We start from the raw sequence: 26,707 nt of genomic DNA, 5'->3' as shown, positions 1-26,707 counted from the left end.
CGCAAATGTCATTTGCCACTTAACACCCCAAGCCTGGGTGTTGCCCAGATCTTGCTGGCAGGCACATGCAGTTTCACTATCTGGGTAGTTGTGAATAAAACCGAACATTCAATCGAGGGAAGGTCATTGAAGAAGCTGAAGATAGTTAGGCCTTTATTAGGATAATTAGGATGCGGTGACCTGAGAAACCTCTGCAGTGGCACTCTGGGGCTGAGATGATTGTGTCCCAACGACCACAGTCTTTGTGCTAGGTATGATTTCAGCTACTTTTCTCTGATCTTTATTGAATTTATGGGTGGCACGGTGGCACAGTGGTTAGCACTGCTGCCTCACAGTGCCAAGGACTCGAGTTCGATTCCTGGCTTGGGATCACTGTCTGTGTGGAGTTTGTCCATTCTCCCCGTGTCTGCGTGGGTTTCCTCTGTGCTCCGGTTTCCTGTCACAGTCCAGAGATGTGCGGGTTAGGTGGATTGGCCATGCTAAATTGCCCCTTAGTGTCAGGAGGACTGGCTAGGTAGGGTAAATGCATGGGGTAATGGAGATGGGGCCTGGTTGGGATTGTGCTCGGTGCAGACCCGATAGACCGAATGGCCACCTTCTGCACTGTAGGATTCTATGGTTCTATGAATTCATTTTTACCAGGTTTCTTTGTACTCTGTCAATGCTGCCTCTCTATCAGAGGCAGTCACTCTCACCTCCAGAATTCAGCTCTTATGCCTACATTTGCAACATTATTGTTATAAGATCTGGGGTAGAGTGGTTCTGGCGGAACCCAGATTGAACATAGAGCATGGTTATAGACTACTTGACTGCACCATTGGTAAGCAATTAGATTTTTCCTGCTTTTTGTGGACAGGGCAATTTTCCACGTTGATGAATGGGTGCCAATGTTATAGCTGTATTGGAGCAACTTGGAAAGTGGCAAGGCTATTTCTGGAGCACAGACCTTCAGCACTGCAGCTGGGATGATATTGGCACTTAAAGCCTTTGCTGCGTCCCATGTGGTCAGCTATTTTTTTGATATCGCACAGAATGAATCAAATTGACAAAACTAATATCTATAGTAATGGAAACCCACAGGAGGAGGCAAACAGAAGGATCATCCACTTCTGTTTCTGGCTTAAGTTAGTATTGTTTGCACTCATGCTTGGCTCTTGTATTATTGAGGATGGGGATGCACGTGGAGCCTCCTTGACTTGTTGGGTGCATGATTCCATTATTTCCATTGTTACTGTGCTGTAAAATGTTGACATAGTATAGTGCAAGGCAGGTTGTTAATCCCATTGCAATCTTGCCAATTTGAGTAGAGCTGTGGCCTTTCTTGATATTAGATGGAAATGTCAGAGGGAAGAGTCATTCCTTGGTAGATCTGCGCTTTGTTTGCCACTGAAGAGCAAATGGGGATTGAGAAGTTTGATGGAAGTGGGAGGGATCTGGCAGGGTTTCTCCCTGGAAAGACGGAGAATGAGGGGAGACCTAATAGAGGTGTACAAAATTATGAAGGGGATAGACCTAATAGAGGTGTACAAAATTATGAAGGGGATAGATAGGGTGAACAGTGGGAAGCTTTTTCCCAGGTCTGAGGTGACGATCATGAGGGGTCACGGGCTCAAGGTGAGAGGGGTGAGGTATAACTCAGATATCAGAGGGATGTTTTTTACACAGAGGGTGGTGGGGGCCTGGAATGTGCTGCCAAGTAGGGTAGTGGAGGCAGACATGCTGGCATCATTTAAGACTTACCTGGATAGTCACATGAGCAGTTTGGGAATGGAGGGATACAAACGAATGGTCTAGTTGGACCAATGAGTGGCACAGGATTGGAGGGCCGAAGGGCCTGTTTCCTGTGCTGTACTGTTCTTTGTTCTTTGTTCTTTATACTATGCATTCTCCTTTATTCTCTGCTGCATGTATTGGGTAATACAGACTAAGGAAAAGGATTTAAATTAATACAAGAATAAAGAAACAATCAGTGCTCAGACTGACATCCCTAAACTTCATTGCTGTTGCAAGATAGCTCTGAGATCATACTGCTGTGTTTAATTTATCTGTTTTATTTTACTAACCCAGATCGACCTTGGCCTGGCCATAGCCAATTCCCAGGTTATATTTGAAAAGTCAGATAGCTCGTCTCTGACTCTTATTGGTGAGTATATTTGAATCTGTGATTAAATTTTGCTGGAGCTAATAATGTATAGACTTTGTAAATTTTAAGCTACCATTTGTCCCTGGCTGATTGACATAATATCAAGTCTGACTGTAAATCTAAAACAATGCATTACCAGTGTATCTCCGACAGCTTTGATTCTGGCCATTATAACTCAAAGTGCTGTCCTTTACATTCATGAAACCTGCTTTCTTGCATGTTTATGAAATGCTGAGCAGCAAAGATTAACTTGAGGATTAAGTTTGTTAACTGTACAACATAACATTATTATCATGGAAGGGGCTCTGGCTGGGTTAATTTCTGCTGATTGTTCATTACTTCCCATCTTTTGCTGAAACTCCAAGTTTCTCCAATCTAGACCCAGTGCTGACCACTGAATTCTTAATTCTTGCTGTGGTAGCTTCTTTCATCAGGCTGAATTCCATAGTCCGTACAGTTTGGGTGGGGACAGAATATCCTCTTTGACCATTGTAGATATACAACTTATACAGCAAAGTAGTTTCTGAGCGAAACCTAAACATCAAGGAATGATGGGACTCTCAGACAAAAGTGATGGAGCAAGAAGGAATTGCTGTTTTGGAAAGAGTGGATGTACAAAAGGCTGTTTGCCTGTAAGAGGAGGAATGGTGGGAAACATATCTTGTGGTCGTGTCATATTGAAGATGTTAAATTGCATGTTTTTGACAGTTCTTTGTGGATTTGGTAATGTCAATCTCCTCTTGCTCCCCTGAATCCAGCCCCTACTCTCATTGCCTTGAGGCAGGAACAATCAATCACTTGTTGTGAAACTGGTCATTTGGATCTGGCCAGCATCGTGAACTTGCAAAATGGTTTAGCCTCAAATCTAATTTGCACAAATATCTGCTTTGTTTCTATGGTAAAAATATTTCCATTGGTGTTAGCTTCCCAAAATTTGTGTATTAAACCCAGACTTGCACAGTTCAGTTAATCATTGGAATTCTTAAACAGCAGATGTGTTGCTCCCATAAATAGTTGCACACAAATATATAAGGATTTCCACCTCTGTAATCTGGACTGATTTAGAGGAACATATTTTCATGGGCTCCGTGAACTGGCATTGTATTCTCGTCTCGCCTGACGCAGGGTGCTACTATAATGACATTTCGAGTGGATCAGAGCTTGTGTAAACTGCACTTCCCCATTCCCAAAAAGCTGCTGAGGCTAGGTCAGTTGAAAATTTCCAAACTGAGATGAATAGATCTTTGTTAGGTTAGGGTAGAAGGGATATGGAACAAAGGAGGGTGAATGGATTTGAGAAACAGATCAGCTGCGATCTAATTGAAGGATGAAATAGGCTCAAGAGCTCCTCAGTTCACCCATGCCCATTTGTGAGAGTCAGATGTGCAGTGCAGTGACCCAGCTTTGGTAATGGAGCTACGTCTAGAACATAGAACATAGAATAGAACAGTACAGCACAGAACAGGCCCTTCGGCCCACGATGTTGTGCCGAGCTTTATCTGAAACCAAGATCAAGCTATCCCACTCCCCATCATCCTGGTGTGCTCCATGTGCCTATCCAATAACCGCTTAAATGTTCCTAAAGTGTCTGACTCCACTATCACTGCGGGCAGTCCATTCCACACCCCAACCACTCTGCGTAAAGAACCTACCTCTGATATCCTTCCTATATCTCCCACCACAAACCCTATAGTTATGCCCCCTTGTAATAGTGCCATCCACCCGAGGAAATAGTCTTTGAACGTTCACCCTATCTATCCCCTTCATCATTTTATAAACCTCTATTAAGTCTCCCCTCAGCCTCCTCCGCTCCAGAGAGAACAGTCTAGCTCCCTCAACCTTTCCTCATAAGACCTACCCTCCAAACCAGGCAGCATCCTGGTAAATCTCCTCTGCACTCTTTCCAGAGCTTCCACATCCTTCTTATAGTGAGGTGACCAGAACTGCACACAATATTCCAAATGTGGTCTCACCAAGGTCCTGTACAGTTGCAGCATAACCCCACGGCTCTTAAACTCCAACCCCCTGTTAATAAAAGCTAACACACTATAGGCCTTCTTCACAGCTCTATCCACTTGAGTGGCAACCTTTAGAGATCTGTGGATATGGACCCCAAGATCTCTCTGTTCCTCCACAGTCTTCAGAACCCTACCTTTGACCCTGTAATCCACATTTAAATTAGTCCTGCCAAAATGAATCACCTCACATTTATCAGGGTTAAACTCCATTTGCCATTTGATTGAAGTTGAGTTAACTTTTGGGCAGAGAATTGTTCAGAGGTCAATGATCTTTGTTCTTGTGAGCAGTATTCATTGTGCAGTATGCAAGTCTATTGAACGTGATTGCATATGAAAAGCCAATGGATGGGAAGATTGGCAGAGACCAGTGATGGCCTGTTGAGGCAAGTTGAACTTTCTCATTTTTTTTCTTGAATAAGCCTATTTATGCAACAGCTGTTGATAAATCAGGTTTGTTTTTGCCCTGTAGTATGAAATGTAATTTTTCACGGCTTTAAAACTGTGATGGGAGTGACCCCTCTGCCTGTACATTCCAGGTGTGTTGCTGCAGCTGCTGTGTATTCAATCATATCACAGTGCTGCTACTAGATTTGTGGCTGCTTATACAGAATTCAGTTCACTAGAGTGGCAGATTTGTGGGCGAGTTAATGGATGCTTAGATAGGATAATTGTTGCTGCTCTGCGGAATCTTGTGTAGTGTACACGTGAGCTCTGCACTTGTTGAAGTAATATTTGGCATTCAGACCTCCTGAAATCTAGTGTTTTGTCTTGTGGAGTTTCTGACATGCATGCAATTGCAAGTAATTTTTAATATACAAAGAAAATTACAGCACAGGAACAGGCCCTTCGGCACTCCAAGCCTGCACCGACCATGCTGCCCGACTTAACTAAAACCCCCTCCCCTTCTGGAGACCATATCCCTCTATTCCCATCCTATTCATGCATTTGTCAAGACGCCCCTTAAAAGTCACTACCGTATCTGCTTCCACTACCTCCCCCGGCAACGTGTTCCAGGCACCCACTACTCTGTAAAAAAAAAAAAAATCTGCCTCATATATCTCCTTTAAACCTTGCCCCTCGCACCTTAAACCTGTGCCCCCTAGTGATTGACTCTTCCACCCTGGGAAAAAGCTTCTGATTATCCACTCTGTTCATGCCCCTCATAACCTTGTAGACTTCTATCAGGTCGCCCCCTCAACCTCCGTTATTCCAGTGAGAACAAACCAAGTTTCTCCAACCTCTCCTCATAGCTAATGCCCTCCATACCAGACAACATCCTGGTAAATCTTTTCTGTACCCTCTCCAAAGCCTCCACATCCTTCTGGTAGTGTGGCGACCAGAATTGAACACTATATTCCAAGTGCGGCCTAGCTAAGGTTCTATAAAGCTGCAACATGATTTGCCAATTTTTAAACTCAATGCCCCGGCCGATGAAGGCAAGCATGCCATATGCCTTCTTGACTACCTTCTCCACCTGCATTACCACTTTCAGTGACCTGTGTACCTGTACACCCAGATCCCTTTGCCTATCAATACTCTTAAGGGTTCTGCCATTTACTGTATATTTCCTCTCTGTATTAGACCTTCCAAAATGCGTTACCTCTCATTTGTCCGGATTAAACTCCATCTGCCATCTCTCAGCCCAAATCTCCAACTGATCTATCTCCTGCTGTATCCTCATCGCTATCCACAAATCTACCAACCTTTGTATCGTCTGCAAACTTACTCATCAAGCCAGTTAAGTTTTCCTCCAAATCATATATATATAAATAGCAAAGGTCCCAGCACTGATCTCTGAGGAACGCCACTTGTCACAGCCCTCCATTCAGAAACGCACCCTTCCACTGCTACCCTCTGTCTTCTTTGACCGAGCCAGTTTTGTATCCACCTTGCCAGCTCACCTCTGATCCCATGCGACTTCACCTTCTGCACCAGTCTGCCATGAGGGACCTTGTCAAAGGCCGTACTGAATGAAGTCCATGTAGACAACATCCACTGCCCTATCCTCATCAATCATCTTCGTCACTTCCTCGAAAAACTCAATCAAGTTTGTGAGACATGACCTCCCTTTCACAAAACCATGATGCCTCTCTCCAATACATCCACTTATTTCCAAGTGGGAATAAATCCTGTCTCGAAGAATCCTCTCCAATAATTTCCCTACCACTGATGTAAGGTTCACCGGCCTGTAATTACCTGGATTGTTCTTGCTACCCTTCTTAAAGAAAGGAACAACATTCACTATTCTCCAATCCTCTGGGACCTCCCCTGTAGCCAGTGAGGATACAAAGATTTCTCTCAAGGCCCCAGCAATTTCCTCCCTTGCCTCTCTCAGTATTTTGGGGTATATCCCATCAGGCCCTGGGGACTTGTCTACCTTAATGTTTCTCAAGAACCCCAATACCACCTCTTTTTTGATCTGAACATGACTCAAACTATCTACACATGCTTTCCCAGACTCATCATCCACCAAGTCCTTCTCTTTGGTGAATACTGATGCAAAGTACTCATTTAATACCTCACCCATTTCCTCTGGCTCCACGCATAGATTCCCTCCCTTGTCCTTGAGTGGGCCAACCTTCTCCCTGGCTACCCTCTTGCTCTTTATATATGTATAAAAAGCCTTGGGATTTTCCTTAATCCTGCTGGCCAATGCTTTTTCATGACCCCTTTTAGCCCTCCTTATTCCTTGCTTAAGTTTCTTTCTACTTTCTTTGTATTCTACACTTGCTTCGTGTGTTCACAGCCTGCTAGCTTTGCCAAATGCTTCCTTTTTCTCTTTGACTAGGCTCACAATATCTTTCGTTATCCAAGGTTCCCAAAACTTGCCATACTTATCTTATAGAATGTCCCATGCCACCTTTTCGACTCTTAGTACGTTGTTGCATTTCTGACATTGAATAAAAGCAAGGTTTTTTTTCTAAGTTGAAACAATTGTCCCATGATTGCTCCTAGACTTCCTTCCCTTTCAGGAAGTAGTAGAAACTGGCAAGACCACAGTCCCACCGGTGCAGAGCGGTTGTTTGAGCACGCCCGGACATCTGAATGTTGGTGGTCTTTTTGATAATGGAGAACATAGTGCTCGTATTTAATCCTGTTCTCGTGAGATGTCCAAATGCATTCACTTTTCTGTAAATTTACTGGATAGCGATTGGGAATGGATAATGGTTTTTGTCCCCTCCCCATCCCAGGGAGGGGCACTGAGGCCTGCTGCAGTATCCCAGGTATTGCTTTGGTTGAGATGAGAGAATTCAGCACAGACCCAGGATGGAAACTTGAGGCATCCTAATCTCTATGTTGCAGTTACATTGCTGACATTACCAGCTGGTGGAACTTGAGTTTTTAAAAAGAACAGAATAAATTCAGTGACTGTTTTCACTGGTCAGAGAGTCAGAAACCAGAGGATGTAGACTTAAGATAAATGGTAAAAGAACCAAGCTAGAGTTGAGAATTTTCTTCTTAGAGTTATGATCTGGAATGCACTGCCTGAAAAGAGGGTAGAAGCAGATTCAATAATTTAAAAAAACATCTTCATTAGCTTTTCCATTTTTTTTTACAAATAACACAACAGATCCCACCCTCAAAACGGGCACAGTACAGCTTGATATTTTCTCCATATATAAATTAGAGAAAAGACAGGAGGAAACCACGCAGTTGGTTCAGTATACCTGGCATTTCCGCATCTATATAAAAGAATAGAGGACATGGGTAACCGCGAACAGAGGACAAAAACATGGAAACATGGCAAACTGGTACACACTCTTGCATGTAGTATGTTAGAGGCAGTGCTACAAAACCTACAGAAAGCCTTATTGGAGTGCATCAGACGTTACGGAAATGTTTGTTAGATAGGGGCCCCATACTTTCCACAATGCATCCAATTGGACTGGAGTGTACAGGTTGGGAATTCCATTGGGATATATTCCATAATAATTTTGTGCCAATTCTGAACAGAAGGAGACTTGTCACTAATCGAAGAGCAAAGGATATTCTTCCTTGCTGCCAATGTTAGGATGTACAGCCTTTTCTCATTGACATCAATTATCTTTTTGTCTGGGACCCCAAGAATCAAGTACAAAGGCCATATCAAATATCTTCTCAAGCTCTTTTAAGTATGCCCAATCAGTAGGATTTAATTTTGACATAGGACCAAACACGATGTGTGTAGTCACCTCTCACCAAATTGCATTTTTGGCACAGCGAGGATGGAGCAGGATCTTAAGCTTTGTGTAGTATGTAGACAGTGTAAAGTTTTAAGTTGGGTCTCCTTTGTTCTATTACAAACAGAGATTCTGTTGGCATTTTCCCAGATACTACCCCAGAGATGATCCTCATTATTCACTGTGAGATCTTTTTAACCAAGAGTCTCTAGCCTATTCACACAAGATCTAGAACATGTTAAAATACTTGCTGATTAATTGCTTTGGTTCCGTAGTTATCAGGATTGTTTCCACCAGGGAGACAAATGTCTTATTAAGAATAAAGTCTTGAGTTGTAAATATCTGAAAAAGGAGTATCAAAAGTTTATTTATTAGTGTCTCATGTCGGCTTATTCAGATTGTTGACACAGTTGCTCAAAAGATTTGATTTTATTAATGTCACGTATTAGTAAACAGTGAAAAGTATTGTTTCTTGCGCGCTATACAGACAAAGCATATCATTCATAGAGAAGGAAAGGAGAGAGTGCGGAATGTAGTGTTACTGTGATAGTTAGGGTGTAGAGAAAGATCAACTTAATACGAGTTAGGTCCACTCAGAGGTCTGATGGCAGCAGGGAAGAATATGTTCTTGAGTCGGTTGGTACGTGACCTCAGACTTTTGTATCTTTTTCCCGATGGAAGAAGGGGGAAAACAGTATGTCTGGGGTGCGCGGGGTGCTTGATTATGCTGGCTGCTTTTTGAGGCAGTGGGAAGTGTAGACAGATAAATATAAAGATAGCAAGGAGACACCACTAAACATGTCACCCAACCTAATGAGTCCCCCAACCTTCAAAATATCAAAACCATAGTCTATAAGATCTGGTGGGAAATTTGGGTTACCCTGAATGGGAGAGAGCACAGAAGTCAAATTAAATCTTCCTTCCAACTCATGGGCTACCCTCCATACACTGAGTGTTAATGGTTATTGGGTTCTCCCGTTTGTCAAACACAATCTTAAAATCTTTAAGAAACATAGCTTTTAAGACCGGCCAGCTTCAATGTCAAGCCAAATGGAGGCAAGGTTCCTCTTACCCAACCTTGTATAAATCTAAGATGAGAAGCTAATTTATAGGTCCTAATATTCAACATCCCTAGAACCCCCGAGGAAGCTGCAATTTTACCAGTTTTAAGCTAGGACTCTTTTTGTTTCATATAAAGGAGCTAAGCACCCCATTAATTTCCTTTAGGACCTTGGCAGGAAGCAAAATTGGTACTATCTGTAAAGGATACAACAATCTGGGAAACACATTCATCTTAATCAGTGCTATCCTGCCCAACCATAATATTGCTAAGGAGGACCAATGACATGGGTTAATAGTCACAAGTAAGGGGGAAAGTTTATCTTGTATAACCGTCGAAATGAGGGGGGGTGATGGAAAGAACAAGTAATTCCTGAGGGGGACCATTTATAGGGGAGGGGTGGGGGGAGGAATGGGTTCCCTCTAAGCCTTTCCAGAGGCATAGCCTCGGATTTTGAAAAATCAGTTTTATTGCCCAAACGGGCCAACCTGCCCACAACATCAATGATAACAGGGACAGAGATATCTGGTTTAGACACAAATAGCAACACATCATCCGCATGTAGCATGTTCCTATGTTGCTTTCCACCACTCGACGTTCCAAATACCAATGTCCAATTGCCTCTGCTAGGGGCTCAGTAGCTATTGCAAAACAGTAACTAGGATACGTGCAACCAAGCCAAGTCCCTCGCTGAAGACTCAAATGATCAGATCTATAACCGTGAGCAAGAACTGCCACCAGTGGACTTTTATAAAACACTTGAATCCATGTAAGGACATTTTCCCCCCACAATTTCTGCAGCACAGAGAATAAATAATTCCTCTCCACCCAGTCAAAAGCTTTCTCTGCATCTATTGGTATCACTAAGCTATCTATCACCTGCTTTTGGGAGACCTGAATAATATTTAATAACCTTCCGAACATTGTTACATGAATTATGGCCATTTATGAACTCATCTGATGGCGCTGGATAATCAAGGGGAGGATTTTTTCTAGACGCAACGCAAGTATTTTAGACAATTTCAAATCTGCATTCAAGAGCGAAATTGGCCTATAGGATGTACATTCCTCAGGATTCTTGCTTGCCTTCAAAATTAAGGAGATGTTTACTTTTCGAAGCAACTGAGGTAGCCACATCCTTCAATTGATTGCTCATATATACCTATCAGAGGTTCCATTAGTAAATCTTTAAATGCATTATAAAATTCACTCCTAAAACCACATGCCCCAGAGTCTTACCAGACTGGAGTGCTCTCAAGGCAGCAGCCACTTACCCCTTAGAAATGCGGGCATTTAGGGTCGACCTTTGGTCGTCAGAAATTGGGAGTTTAATGGAAGGACAAAATCACTCTATATGTACTAGTGCATCTCCAGATCGATCTGATTTATATAAATCATCATAGAAGCTTTTACGTGCCTTATTAACATCCTCTGTTTTAATCATCCTATTACCTTAGAATTTAGCACAGAGGAAATGGCCCTAGAGTCTAACTTAGTAAGGAGAGCCAACTCCTCACTACTCGGTTTATTTCCAAACTTGTGTAGTTTTTGTTTGGCAAATGTTATACTCCTCTCAGCACATTGAGTCAACAAGGAGTCCAGTGCCATTTGGATTGGATTAATTTCTTTCAGCAGTGAGTGGTTAGGATTCTTACCATACTCCCTCTCTCTTTCGGCCAATTTTACTTGAAGTTGGTGCTCTAGCATTTTACGTTTTTCTTTGTTGGGCATGAACGAAATGATCTAACTCCTTGCAAAAGCTTTGCAGGTTTCACATAGGATTGAGGTGCTTACTTCAGAGAGAGAATTGACTGAGTAGAAGAGATAAAATTTGGCCTTAAAGTCTGAGATCCTTAAGGCGAGGCACATTAAATCGCTAAGATCAAGTCCAAGGATGAATCCCCTTGAATAAAAATTCCAGGAAGACAGGAGCGTGATCAAAGATCCCAATATTCCCAATGGAGCACGTGACCACAAAATATTGTTTTTGACATGAAGAAATAATCAATTGTAGTATTATATTGGTGGGGAGCAGGAAGAAGGGGAAGTCTTTATCTTCAGGATGCAGTGTTCTCCAAACATCCAGGTTCCCACTTCCTCGCATACTGATGCTAATGCCTTTACCTGTTGAGTGGGAGGATTCCTAGTTATGGGAAATTTATCCATCAACGGATTAAGATGACAGTTGAAGTCCCATCTCTGAAGGAATTTGTTGATGCTAATTCAGCAAAATCCCTATAGACTTTAGTAACAAAATCAGGGGAATCATTGGGGGAGGGGGGTGCATAGACATCCATTATTGAAGTGCTTTCCCCCGGCAGCTGCCCCTTAACAAGCAAATGCCTTTCCCCCACCTTTATCCTTCACATAGTTCTCCAGTCTAAAAGGCACATTCTTATTGACTAAAACCGCAACCCTCTCGACTATTATTCATGAATGAGGCAAAAAATCACCTGTCCAACCCAGTCCCGCTTCAGTTTGAGGTGCTGCTTGTCATCTACATGAGTTTCCTGCAACCAAACTACGTCAACTTTCTCCTTTTTTAAGGAAAGGCAAAGTTATTTTCAATAGGATGATGTATTCCCTGTACATTCCAGAAGCAAAGTTTCAAAGTAACTACTGCCATTGCTTGTTCAGTCAAAGAGAGTATAGGACATTGACACACAGAAAATGGCTGGTTAGCAGAAGATTTTCCTGGCCCGTTCAAGTGTGTCCACCAGAAACATACTTCCTCCATCTCCAGTTATACCAGAAGCATTATTAACAAATTCTGAAGTCTTTTTCCAAGGATATGAGACTTGCCTGTACCCTTACTTGAGAAAGGATATACTGGCACTGGAGGGGGTGCAGAGGAGATTCACTAGGTTGATTCCGGAGTTGAGAGAGTTGGCTTATGAGGAGAGACTGAGTAGACTGGGGCTATACTCATTGGAATTCAGAAGAATGAGGGGAGATCTTATAGAAACATATAAGGTTATGAAGGGAATAGATAAGAAAGAAGCAGGGAAGTTGTTTCCACTGGCGGGTGAAACTAGAACTAGGGGGCATAGCCTCAAAATCAGGGGAAGCAGATTTCGGACTATGTTGAGGAGGACCTTCTTCTCACAAAGGGTTGTGAATCTGTGGAATTCCCTGCCCAGTGAAGCAGTTGAGGCTACCTCATTGAATGCTTTTAAGGCAAGGATAGATAAATTTTTGAACAGTAAAGGAATTAAGGGTTATGGTGAGCGGGCGGGTAAGTGGAGCTGAATCCATGAAAAAATCAGCCAGGATCTTATTGAATGGCGGAGCAGGCTCGAGGGGCCAGATGGCCTACTCCTGCTCCTTGTTCTTATCTTGTTATGTTCTTAAAGGAACAAATTAACGATTCTTTCCCCGAACAATAAAAAAACACGAAACCATTAGTTCTGAATGGGTTTTCCTCATCAAATGCGAGCCCCTATAGGATTATAATCTATAAACCTTTCTCATTTAAAAAAAAAAGATTGTTAACTGATCATTTCAAAATATTTTCATTTTTAAATCTGTGTTAATCGCAAAGAATCAGCAGGCACACAAATATAGATGGATGATTCTATTGATAGATTTATGATGGTACTTGCTAATTTTGCTTCAGTCCTGTACGTAACCACTGGGTGGCGACAGATTTGTGTTGTTTGAGTACATCATGGCCTTTTCTAATCTGTCCTTTCAGGCAAATCTAAAACCAAGCAGGGAAGACAATCCATCATTAACCCAGATTGGAACTTTGAGAAAATGGGAATCGGCGGCCTTGACAAGGAATTTTCCGACATCTTCCGCCGAGCGTTTGCCTCAAGAGTTTTTCCTGTAGATCTTGTGGAACAGATGGGTGAGTAGTTGGTAACTGTAAAGACGCATGTCGATGTAAATGTTGACGAGTTTTGAAACATTCCTGTTAATAAAAATTATGTATCCAAGAGATACATTCCATTGCCTGATCAGATATGAACTGCCCCACCAACCCCCACATCTTGCTTTGTTTCAGTGTTTTCCTCCATGATTGTACTAGTTGTTGCTGTGGGGTCTCTTATCGGATGGAGGGTAATGATTGAGCTGCTGTCTTCTCTGGCCCCTGTCAGTTTGGCTCTGATAGATTAGTGGGTGGTGCTATTGAAGTGAAATGAACTGATGGCTCTGTTGTTCCTGTCATCCTCCTCCTTTCCCTGTTCAAGAAACATTTTCTGAAGCTGATGACTTTTGACCTCCTCTTGTGGTTTGATAAAATTTAATAAAACTTCAGTCTCTTCTGAGAAGCAGTGACCAGGACAGCAGTGTGCAATTTTGAAATAACTATTGTTGAATTCCATGTTGCTTACCTTGTTTAACAGCAGAAAAAGCTGACATATGGCCTTGTGAAAAGAGCAATTTTCAGCTATCCAAATGGTATCATTTTTTACTGCGAAATGTTGATTTGGTTTTTATTTGTACTGATTAGCGAGCTGCCTTAAGCCGATATTAGCCAAAGGGTGATTTGTTCTCTGTTTAGTATACCAGGGGCTGCTTTAAAACACAGTGAATGCTGCTTACCTGCTACCTGGCGAAGCAAATCTGTTTAAGATGGTTATGCGATTTCATGGCGTAAATCAAGAGAAGGTATTTTTTCTGGTGGAGGAAGTTTAGAACAGAGGGTCTTGTTGGACCGAATGGCCTGTTTCTGTGCTGTAATTTCTCTGTCATGGTGTATACCAGTGAGGGATAAATACAGAATAAGTAGCCAAAGAATCGATGAGTTTATAAAGAAATCCTATGCATTAATGTCATTTCTGAATCCAAACAAAACTTCTCTGTTTACATGCCCAGCTGCTTCACACAAAGTAAAAAGTTTGCAGCAGTTGAAAATTATTGATTTAATGTTTTAACTTGGAGTGTAGAAGTGGAGGCAGGTGATCGAATAGTGGAAGCACAGCAACGCAATTCAATATATTTCACTTTCTACCTTTCCATGTGATGTCTGATTCCCCGGCTGTATTGTGGCCAGATTGCACGGGTCACGCACCTGCTTTAGTGGGTGAGGTTCTGCTCAGTGAGGATTAGTAGCGGCTGACAGCAACCCTCCTGGTCCAAGCAGCGATCACCAGCACACCTGGCTTATCGCCTGAACTTCGAAGCTCCCAACAGCAGGTCGCACAGAAGTAAGAGATGAAATAATAACCTTTAATGCACCATCTTCGAAAGGCCATCTAAACCCTGATAAAATTTAATTTAGGAAAAGGCTTAACTTGCCAGCACTGTAGGGTCATCTGGTCGATTGGCTGTCAAATATTCAGGTGGTTTCATTACTGGGGCAGTTTTGACATGTCCAGAATGTACTGTCAACATTTCCTGGCATGGCTCCAGGTTCTTGACTTGTCTAAGCAGCTGTGCACTCATTTCATTAGTAAAAGGAGTGTGTGTGTGTATGTGCGTTTCCAAAAATGTGACTTTCTTTCTTATTCCGCTCCTCTCCAATCTGATCACTCTCTCTAACATTGGGGGGACGTTTCCAAGACCTTGTCCCTGTGTTTGTTATAATTCAGGTACTAAGTCTCTTTGAAGTAGTTCTTTTGCAAATCTGTTTGTTTAAAATGCTATATGCCAATAAAGTAGTAAAGTTGGGGGATTTATTATAATCCCTTAAGTTCTGCTCTAGCAGTTCTGCACCACACCATATAATGCAACAGGATTAGCAATTGTTTGGCTATCTGGGAATTCCTTTTTGATCGGAATAAAACCTAAGCATGTGTGATTTGAGGTGCTTTGGGGCATTTTGTGGACAAGCTGGGATTGACTTGCTTCTGCCTGTTTCTGTTTTTTTAAAAAAAAGTCCTTAATTTCTCCATTCCTATCCCCTAATTTCTCTGAGAAGGTGCTCACTCCTGCAAGGTTGCAGCTTCTGGATGCCATTCATGGCATTGGTCATGCGTAAGTGTTGTCTGCAGATTTTGTTAGACAATATGTCTGTGCAAGGTCCAGCGCTGTCCTTGTGGGTAACCATTCTGGCAAGACTCACGAGACTGTCATCAGGCCTGGAGCCCACAGTTGTACTTGTCTCCCCTAACTACTCCTCACCCGCCCCAACCAAAAACCTTAGCTCTTGTTACAGTAAGGGTTTTAGTGCAACCTATTGTCATGCTGGCTGAGATCAATGGACTTTGGCTGAATCTTCCATGGAGTGGCAATCACAATAGGATTGCACCCCGCTCCTTTTAACTCGCCTTAGTCTGGAACTTCTCATTTTTACCCAGACTTCCGACCGGGGCCTGCTGAGAAATGTTCAGCATAGCTGCTCCTGGAGAACTTCTGTGCAGTACAGGATCATTCGGGGGGGGGAGGGATGGTTAGGCATGGGAGGGTGGGGGAGTGCAGGATTATTTGTTGCGGGGGGGGAGGGGGGTGAATGGACGACGCAAGGTAGTTGAAGGGCGGGGGGCCGGAGTGTGTGCGGTTGGGTTGGGAGAGTTCATAGTATATTGGTTACCCAGGAGTTAGAACTGGTTTTAATCCCGACTTTTCCTGGGTAACTGTTTTGCCAAGAGTAAGGATGCTTTGCTGCAGACCTCTAGTGTCTTGATGATGACTCAGCTAGTATATTGTGTGCACTTTTAGTCCCCTTATCCTTGGGGGTAGAGCCTGGGTGGGATTGTGGTCGGTGGAGACTCGATGGGCCGAATGGCCTCTTTCTGTACTGTAGGGTTTCTATGATTTCTATGATATGGGGCAGGCTATTTAAGACTGTGATAAAGAGGAACTTCTTCACTCAATGGTGGGATGGAATTCTCTACCCCAGGGGGCTTTGGAAGCTCAATCATCAAGCATGTTCAGAATGAAAATCAATAGATTTCTGGAGACTAATGGAATCAAGTGGATATGGAGATAGCATAAGAAAGTGGCATTTGTTACCCATCCCTAATTGTCCTTCAACTGAATGACTTACTCGGCCATTTCAGTGGTCAGTTGAGATTCAACCACATTATTATGAGTCTGGAATTGCATGTCAGCCAGATCAGGTAAGGTGGCAGATTTCCTTCCCTAAAGGACATTAATGAATCTGACAGGTTTTTTACAACAATTCATGATAGTTTCATGGTCACCATTGCTGAAACTTACTTTCAGTTCCAGAAATATTAATTGAATTTAAATTTCACCAGCTGCCATGGTGAGATTTGAACCTATGTCTCCAAAGCCTGGGGCTCTGGTTTGATAGTCCCCCCAAAAGATTTATAATTGACAGTTGCACAAATTCAAATACCATGTATCTGGGCACATTGGCAATGAAGTTTTGCAACAGTCCAACAAGTGGGCTTCTAGCTTGCTTATGTTCTTTAATAGTAGCAGATAAGGGTCATAGTACATCTTTGCTATCATAGTCGCCTTAGGCTGATGTCTGGTGCTTTGGTTCATGTGCTTGTTGTATGTAATGCCTTTTGCAGACTTGCATACTATTTATGTCTGTGAGGAAGGAGGAGGCAAAGTGAAACGCGAAGTTTGAGAGTTCATAAAGGTGAGAAGGGTGACTTCAGCAGTCAGCTATTGCATATTCGAACACCTCTGGCAACATTCATGGTGTAGCCTTATCTGTCCCCTATTTTATATTCCTGTTCACACACGATTGCAAGGATGACAGGTCATCTTCTGTTAATATTCCTGTGCAAAGTCATTTGGCATTTCCACATCATGACTACCATTGACACCGTAAACTGCCGGCTGCAAGTGGAGAGGATCTCCAAGAAGATCTCGCATATCGACACCGACATCAAGTTTCTACACGGCATTTCCACATCAAAGTCATTTGGAGCAGGGTGTGAGCACAGCCAGGGTTAATTCCTTTCTCTTTCTCACTGTGTGTGGTACTTTTCCTCCCATCTGATTTCTTGCATTTAGATGTCAACAGTGGCTCAGTTGGTAGCTCTCTCACCTCTGAGCCAGAAGATTGAGTTCAAGTTAGACTCCTGAAATTTGAGCACATAATCTAGGCTAGCACTTGAGCTCTGCACTGCCAAGAAGTGCCATCTTTCAAGTGAGATTTTAAACCTCTAGATGGATGTAAAAGGTCCTAAGAGAAAGTTTTGAATCCTCAGTGTTCTGGCCAGTATTTATCCCTCAACTAACATCACTGGAACACTGTCTTGAGCATGATCACACTGATGTTTGTGGAGCCTTGCTGTACGCAAACTGACTGCCCCATTTCCGACATTAAATTAGTGATGACGCTTCAAAAATGCTTCATTGGCTGTAAAAGGCTTTTGAACATCCTGAGGTTGTGAAAGGTAAAGTCAAGTCTGCTTTCATTTCCTTCCCTCCCTCTGCATCTTAAGGTGCAGATCTTTGTTCTCAATGCTTCCTCAGCTTCTTGCAAACCCTCAAGTTATCCCAGGTCCTTCACAGCTTCTTGCAAACCCTCAAGTTATCCCAGGTCCTTCACATTTTGTATGCATAAAACAAAGGGGAGAAAGTCAGCCAGAGTTCCTGTCTTGATTGCACTGGCAAGACTGTGAGAGGATCTCTGGTCAAGGCAGGAAAGTATTTGGCTACAAAGTATCCCATGGTTGAATGACCTGCCAAAATTGATCATCTAGATTCAGGTGCCTGCTGAATCCTCTTTAATCTTTACAAGTTGACAAACTAATAGCAAATGGCATTTTCCGGTTAACCACCTAACTAATACCTGAGGAGGGTTATAGTAGCTCACATGCCAAGTACAGCGGGTGAGGAGAAATTTGGTGTGAAATTAACTGTTATAGCATTGTTCAAAAAGACGTTGGAGCCTGTGACAGTGATGCTACTTCAGCTAGCTTACTGTCCAATTAAGCTCATTGATATTGCCCATTTTCTTATGCTGAAGAAGTGCAGGATATTTGTTCTGTAGTTTTGGAAGAATGTTTGGAAGCCCTTTACAGCCAATGAAGCATTTTTGCTCGGAAATGGGGCAGTCAGTTTGCATACAACAAGACTCCACAAACATTTTATCTTACCATTTTAGTTAAATAGAATTTGCAGCACAGAAACAGGCCATTTGGCCCAATTATTCCATGCCAGTGTTGAAGCTCCATACCAGCCACATTCCACCCTTTTTATTTAACCCTATCAGCATAATGACTTGTTATTGTATATCTATATTCCAGAAAAAGGCAGCACTGTATGACCTGACCCCCCTCTATTCTTGCTCAAAATGCTTACACCTCTTGAAGGCTAGCAATTTGATTGTTCGTCTCAGTGCAATATGGCCTCAGCACAATCACCTTTGTGAAATACAGGCTTTGTTTGTCCATTCCAGCCCCTCTATTTTCTGCCATAATATCCCTAAATGTGGCATGACCAAGCTTCTGTTCTCATTTATGCCCCGTTTACCTTTTCAAGATTTGCTTTGATTTGTCCAAACTACTTGCATAACTTTAAAAGGAATGGCCTTTTAAAAAGGATGCTATGTCTTCTAATTGCCTGTAACAATTATTGCCATTCTTTATAGGCCATTACTTCCTTTGGGTAAATGATTTGGTGTGTCATGATATTCTGTTGCATTACTATGATTATCAGAGTGCTGCAATTGTACATGAGCGGAGTTACATACAGTGGCAGTGAATTGTGTTCAGCAATATATGTTTTGCCTTAGTAATCCCAAAATCATCCAGAACAGAAATTGCAGCTGGAGTTTTGCCCATGTTTCCCTCTGTGCCCTTTATGAGGTGTACCGTTGGAGCGACTGGAAGATCCCGCCATTGTGAATGGCTGGAAAGTTCAGTCCCTGTTTGGATCAAAGTAAAAGAAATTAAACCTAACTGTGGGAAAGGCAACTGAAATATATCTGGAGAGAGTTGGGGTTGTGGATTCAGTCCATGGGAAGGTATGACCTCCTGAATTTCATGCGAAGTTCAGTTCTGTATTGTGCTGCAAATATTGTCAACAGCTGTTAAAAGAATTAATAAATATGTTGTCCTAATTATCTCACATCAGTTATCCTGCAAGAGGAGGCAGCATCCAATTCATTCACTTGTATTTATTGCTAAAGCACAGTAAATAGAATACTGTGCGCTGTGGTGCAGTGATTGTCTGTTTCTCAGTGTCTTGCCGAGCTGCAGTCTGTCAACATGCCTTAGCAGTTCAGCACTACATCTTTGAACTTCACTCGTCACCCAATCCTCCTTCACACCCACTTTCCCCATATACAAACGGCATCAGATTGCCACTTAGTACTCATTAATGGCTTGTGCCTGACATTAATTTGGCAGAGCTGGTCTGATTTTTTTTCGTGTTCTCCTCTCTGTAAAATTAGCTAACAGGACTGCTGTAGTGACGCTTTTCATGACCAAGAGTCACTCCGGCTTTATCAGTTGTCAAGGTTTGCTGACCCTTATTAACTGCAGCACGTGAAGGGCTGAGATGTTGTTCGCAGGTTAGAATTAAAGTTGGAACGATAGTTCAGCCGAGATGGCTGTGATCGGCCAATGCAGGCATTTTTAAAATGTTCAATTCTGCTTTGAGCTTTGTTACTGAGCAATAGTTATACGACTAAAACCACCACCTCGAGGGCAATTAGGGGTGGACAATAAAAAAATGCTGGCCCAGCTAGTGATGCCCACGTCCAGTAAAGAATTTAGAAAATGGTGGATCTTGGCTGTCCCTGTTTGCCCCAAGAGCAAAATGCTGTGGATGCTGGAAATTTGAAAGAAAAACAAAAAATGCTGAAAATAACTCAGCAGGTTTGACAGCATCATGTAAAGCAAAATGTATGTCCAGCAATTTCTGTTTTCATTTCATCTACCCCTTTTATTTACTGAGTGAAGGCTCCACTTGTGTGGCAGAGTTGAACGATGTAAACCATTGTTGCCAAGTAGCGATTATTGACTCGCTGCGATTCACACTGATTTAACACTTCTGTTTTTGAATAAAACACACACCCTCAATACAGGTAAATGTTCTTCATTTAAATATTTACGTAACTACCACCATTCTGTTACCAAGATACAAGTGCTCAGTGGTAACATTTGCACACTGCTTTTCATCTTGCTATTTAACATTTTTCACACATTTGTTGGTTAAAGTTCACACATGAACCTTAAACAAATATTGAGGTCACATGGCCAATGACTGTCCATTACTTTCCTTTTTAACCGATAGTCAGGAATGTAATTAGTCGCATCCAGATTCCCAGCAGTGACATATGGGTAATGTATTAAACACCACTGGTACAGACCCAGCAAGTTTTTGTGTTGATCTGCCCATGAGTGCTGATTGCTCCATGCTCGGATTGTCAGAAGAGTACTATTTTGGGGGAGGATGAACTGAAGAGAGCACTTACTCTTGATTGCTGTCCAGCGACCCTAAAATATGCATGCACGTGTGTGTGTGTATTGCTATGGTGTGATGGCAAAATTGGCTATTGCTGCAGCGTTGTAGTCATGATAGATTGCTCTGGAATATGCTCCCACCCTCCTATATACAAAGAATACAGAGGGCAACCTGCACTCTGAAAACTTGCCACACAAGACCTCTTCCCACACCTTCATAAGAGTGGGAAGAGGGTTAGGGAAAATTCAGTGAATGTGATGGAGGTTTGGGTTTCTGCCAGATGATCTGCAGACTTCATTGACTTGATTGAAGCATGCCTCCTTCCCTGTGCAAATAACCTTTTAATGTCAGGGTTTTTGATTGTAAAGCATTGGTATTGTTTTTGCCAGTTGATCTACATCCCTTGCTTGGGAGAAGGATCCATGCTGGTATAGTTGGAGTATTTGTATTTTTGTTTAAAGTGTGCAGCAGAGGTTAGCACCTTCCCATGCTGTAGGCTGCATTAGAGTCATTGTATTAAATTAAAGATGTTCCCTCTTTAATGTATTTTCTTACTGCTACTAAGTTTTGCAGCCTGATTGGTCTACATTCTTCAGTTCCTTTAAAGTTACTTTTGCGTAAGCTAGAAACGTATTTTTGACAGAGTTTACATAGGATTTTAATGAGTTTCACTGAAGTGTGGTGTGTCTTTGGCAATGGGTATTTTGTTTCTCACTGGCCTGGCTCATGATGGTCCTTTTGTAATTCTTTGTCTTTCAATAGTGTGCCACAGTATCTGTGTTAAATCTCTTGACATACTTTTGGATCCTTCGCCTTTGGATGAGTGAAGGGCAGAGTGCTTTAGTTGAGCAGTTACTGATGTAATCCATGACCTAGTTCATAATATGGAGATGCCAGCGTTGGACTGGGGTAAACACAGTAAGAGTTTTAACAACAGATTAAATTCCAACAGGTTTATTTGGTAGCAAATGCCATTAGCTTTCGGAGCGCTGCTGCTTTGTCAGATGGAGTGGATAGCCACTCCATCTGACAAAGGAGCAAAGCTCCGAAAGCTAATGGCATTTGCTACCAAATAAACCTGTTGGACTTTAACCTGGTGTTGTTAAAACTCATACCTAGTTCATAATGCCATTCCTAGCGCCTCCTCTTGGTCCTATTTTTTCTTAATCCCAGGCTGTTTGCTTTTATTTTTAGTGAGGTTTTAATATTAAGTGTATGACATTATATAGTGCTGATAGCCAGACTGACGGGATGGATCTGCTTCATGTGCCACTTGTTCTGTTGATTTCAAGGGTGGCATGGTGGCACAGTGGTTAGCATGCTGCCTGACAGTGCCAGCGACCCAGGTTCAATTACAACCTTGGGTGACTCTGTGTCGAGTTTGCACATTCTCCCTGTGTCTGCATGGGTTTCCTCCCACACTCCATAGATGTGCAGGTTATGTGGATTGGCCATGCTAAATTGCCCTGAGCGTCAGGGGGATTAGTTGGGTCCATACCTGGGGTTATGGGGATAGAGACTGGGTGGGATTGTTACTGGTGCAGGCTCGATGGGCCGAATGGCCTCCTTCTGCACTGTATGGATTCTAAGTCTGCAACTACGTTGTTATAGTTGATAATACGTAGTATTTCCAGCATGGAAACGGGCCATTTAGCCTAATAGGTCCAAGTTTATGCTTCTCACCAACATCTTCACACTCCTTTATCTAACCTCTTTTTAATGTATCCTTCTATTCTGCTCTCCTTCATGCATTCACCTAGCTTCCCCTTAAATGTTATGTGCTATTCACCTCAACTATTTCTTCTGATACTTGTGATAACAGATTGCACATTACAGTGACACTCGGGGAATTCAGGAGAATCATTCTTTATCCAGCTGGATTCATTAGTGAGTGTTATGGCCACTAGTTCTGCTTTTCCCGCAAATGGATGCATCATCTCTACGTCTACTCTGTCAAACCCTTTCATAATTTTCAAGTGTACCTGCGTTCTCTCGTATCCCTCTGCTCCTCCAACACCATTTTTCTCGAGGCTCATTCTTCCTTTTATCAAAATATGTCACCTTGTACTTATTTATACTGAATTCAATTTGCCAATTACAAGCCAATTGTACAAGTTTATTAATGTCTTACTGTTCTTTATTCTGATCTTCCTGTGCATCCACTCTTTCCCCACCTCCCTCCACCCCCCACCATCCCACAAAATAAATAGCAGTTGCTTGCAAATTTTGGAATTGTACTCCCAATTCTCAAGGCTCAGCCGTTGATACAAATAGTGAACAAAATGGTTCCAACGCCAATCCTTGTGGAGCACTGTTTCTCAGTTTTTGCCACCCTCTGTTTTGCAGCTGGCTTGCTAACCATTTTAGCTACTTGTCTCCAACTCCACATCAGCCTAAGTTTTGTTACATAGTAATACCTTATTGAAAGCCTTTGGAAAATCCAAATATATTATGCCTAAGATTCCCCTTCCTATTAATACAAGACTTCACTAAATGTGGCCAAGATAACCTTCCACTTTGAAATTTGCACAATTAAATTTCAGTATCTGTATACTTTCCTGGACTTGAATCATATTAGTTTAACGTTTATTTATTAATTAGTGTCACAAGTAGGCTTACATTAACACTGCAATGAAGTTACTATGAAAATCCTTTAATCGCTGCACTCTGGCCCCTGTTCGGGTACACTGAGGGAGAATTTAGCATGGTCGATGCACCTAACCAGCACATCTTTCAGACTGTGGGAGGAAACCAGAGCACCTGGAGAAAACCCACACAGACACTGGGAGAACGTGCAGACTCCGCACAGACAGTGACCCTGGCACTGTGAGGCAGCAGTGCTAACCACTGTGCTGCCCTTAAATGGAAATGTCAGGAGTGGGATTGTACACCAATCCTCTGGTTCTGGCACGACTCCCTTTTCTAATGAATGTTTATTTATCTAAGTGTTTTGGCCATCCCTTCCCCAACTACTTTTAATATGTGTGGGTGCACCTGAACCATGAGTTTTATCCCCTCAAGTTTGATTATTTATGGCCTCTTTGCTTTCTGTCTTAAATGCCTCTCATTGTTTGGACCCAACTTTCTATTATCATGTCCAATATATTAGTCCCCCAATTAAATACCAAGGCAAAGCAGTTTAATAGTTCTGCTTTTTGCCATCATTACCCGTGAATTTATTGTGTACAGACCCTGGCAGCACTCTTCCTATCCTGACCTTGTGCTTCGTTATTTATACCTGTTCAATACTATTAAGTTTTATATTCTTTTATATTTTAGTTTTGATTCTTTTTGCCTTTCTAATGTTTTATCACCTATATCCTAACTTTTTATTCCCTTGTCATCCTACTTTTGTGTATGCCTTTTCCTTTAGTTTTAATGTTGTTCTATTGTTATTAATTCATAGCATGTCGTTACTAGCTAGTTTGATTTGTTTTTTGATGGCATATCTTGGGCAATCTTCATTGCTGTTTTCAGTGATTCCCATTGCTGTTTTTTCCCCTAGTTCTATTCTCTCCAACAAGAGAAAACCCTCTAAGCATCCAGTCTGTGAAGCCCCTTCAGGATCTTATATTTTTCAATAAGATCACCCCTCATTCTTCTTAACTCCAATGGATACAGGCCCAACCCGTCCAACCTTTCCTCATAAAAATAATTTCCAGTCCAAGAATCAGTCATGTGAATCTTCTCTGAACTATCCTTGTATCTTTGGGTAAGGAAACCAAAATTGTATATAGTACTCCAGATATGGTCTCACCAATGCTGTGTATGACTGTAACAAACTTATATACTTTCATACGGATTCCCCTTGCAATAAGCATCAACGTTCCATCTGCCTTCCGAATCACTTGCTGCACCTGCTTACTAACTTTTTGTATTTACGTACCAGGACACCCAGGTTCTGCAATCTCTCTCAATTTAAATAGTATGCTGTTTTTCTATTATATTCTTCCTGCCAACATGGATAAGTTCACATTTTCCAATATTATTCTACTCTGCTACATTATGGCACACTGACTTAACATATCTGCATCCCTTTGCAAACTCCTTGTGTCCGCTTCACAACTTACTTTTCTGTTTATCTTTGTGTCATCAAGAAATTTAGCAACCATACATTCTGTCCCTTCATCCAAGTCATTTTGTAAAAGATTGTAAACAGTTGAGATCCCTGTGGCACTCCACTCGTTACAGCTTGCCAACCTGAAAATGACCCATTTATCCCTACTCTCTGCTTCCTGTTAGTTAAGCAATCCTTTATTCATGATTTTTTTTAAAAGGGCCACTTAGACCATAAGCACTCTTGTTCTGTGGTAAACTTTGATGTGGCACCATATCAAATGCCTTTTGGGAATTTGTGATCACTATTGATTAGGTAATTTTCAATGTTTATTTCTTTTGCTTGTTCTAATAAGTTAGTTTCCAGTATCTGTTCTTGAGTTTTTTTGATTTTTGATTTAATTTATTATTGTCACATGTATTAATATACAGTGAAAAGTATTGTTTCTTGCGTGCTATACAGCCAAAACATACCGTTCATAGAGAAGGAAATGAGAGAGTGCAGAATGTAGTGTTACAGTCATAGCCAGGGTGCAGAGAAAGATCAACTTAATGCAAGGTAAGTCCATTCAAAAGTCTGACAGCAGCGGGGAAGAAGCTGTTCCTGAGTTGGTTGGTACGTGACCTCAGACTTTTGTATCTTTTTCTCGAAGGTGGAAGAGAGAATGTCCGGGGTGTGTGGGATCCTTAATTATGTTGGCTGCTTTGCCGAGGCAGTGGGAAGTGTAGTCAGAGTCAATGGATGGGAGGCTGGTTTAGTGGGTAAGAAGGGAATCCTGTACACATTGTTCAAACTATGTTCACTCTATCTGTTTGCAATTGATGTGGAGTTGCCGACATTCGATTGGGGTAGGCACAGTAAGTAGCCTCACAACACCAGGTTAAAGTCCAACAGGTTTATTTGGTAGCACGAGCTTTCGGAGTGCCACTCCTTCATCAGGTGAAAGCTCGTGCTACCAAATAAACCTGTTGGACTTTCGCCTAGTGTTGTGAGACTACTTACTCTGTTTGCAATTGAATGGGAAACGTTTACCTTGCAATTTACAATTGAAGAAATTAGTCGAAGTTAATCAGAGATTATAAAAGCAGGGAAATCATGATGGAGTTGTATAGAGCTTTGGTGAGGCCACAGCTAGAGTACTGTGTGCAGTTCTGGTTGTCAATTCTAGGAAGGATGTGACTGCACCGGAGGGGGTGCAGAGGAGATTGACCAGAATGCTGCTTGGGATGGAATATTTAAGTTATGAAGAAAGGTTGGAAAGGCTTGGGTTGCTTTTGTTGGAACAGAGAAGACTGAGGGGTGACCTGATCGAGGTGTACAAGATTATGAGGGACATGGACAGAGTGGGTAAGGAGCAGCTGTTCCCCTTAGTTGAAGGGTCAGTCACAAGAGGACATGGATTCAAGGTGAGGGGCAGGAGGTTTAGGAGGGGTGTGAGGCAAAACATTTTTATCCAGAGGATGGTGACAGTCTGGAATGTACTGCCTGGGAAAGTTGTCTTACAACCTTTAAGAAATACCTGGATGAGCACTTGGCACGTCATAACATTCAAGGCTATGGACCAAGTCCTGCTAAGTGGAATTAGGGGAAGGTCAGGTACTTCTCATGTGTCGGTGCGGACTCAATGGGTTGAAGGGCCTCTTGTGCACTGTATGATTCTAAAATTATTCCTAATTCAGCATTTTTCACTCTGCTGTGAGAATTTACATGCAACGAGATTTCATTGGTTATTTGCTTTACACAATATGTTTTTTTTTGTCTCTGCCTCAGGTTGTAAACATGTGAAGGGTATTCTGCTGTATGGTCCACCAGGATGTGGGAAAACCTTAATGGCACGACAGATTGGGAAAATGTTGAATGCTCGTGAACCCAAAGTTGTGAATGGCCCCGAAATCCTCAACAAATATGTGGGTGAATCTGAAGCTAATATTCGTAAACTCTTTGCTGATGCAGAGGAAGAGCAGAGGAGGGTGAGTGTTCTGA

At 42.2% G+C, this 26,707-nt stretch overlaps 2 protein-coding genes across 2 annotated transcripts in view; one reads left to right on the top strand and one right to left on the bottom strand.

Moving 5' to 3' along the window:
- Positions 1 to 26,707, bottom strand: part of LOC144500596 (ADP-ribosylation factor 2-like) — a 384,154-nt gene that overhangs the window by 123,124 nt on the left and 234,323 nt on the right. The gene's annotated exons all lie outside the window — the stretch shown is intronic.
- Positions 1 to 26,707, top strand: part of nsfa (N-ethylmaleimide-sensitive factor a) — a 221,599-nt gene that overhangs the window by 53,770 nt on the left and 141,122 nt on the right. Inside the window, exons 7-9 of the mRNA XM_078223761.1 lie at positions 2,068 to 2,143; positions 13,076 to 13,231; positions 26,495 to 26,694. Of these exons, the coding sequence (XP_078079887.1) occupies positions 2,068 to 2,143; positions 13,076 to 13,231; positions 26,495 to 26,694 (432 nt within the window). The remainder of the gene's footprint in view (positions 1 to 2,067; positions 2,144 to 13,075; positions 13,232 to 26,494; positions 26,695 to 26,707) is intronic.

This window comes from Mustelus asterias, chromosome 11 (assembly GCF_964213995.1).
Source record: "Mustelus asterias chromosome 11, sMusAst1.hap1.1, whole genome shotgun sequence".
In the NCBI taxonomy this organism is placed as follows: domain Eukaryota; kingdom Metazoa; phylum Chordata; class Chondrichthyes; order Carcharhiniformes; family Triakidae; genus Mustelus; species Mustelus asterias.
This window is presented reverse-complemented; position numbering and strand designations above follow the sequence as displayed.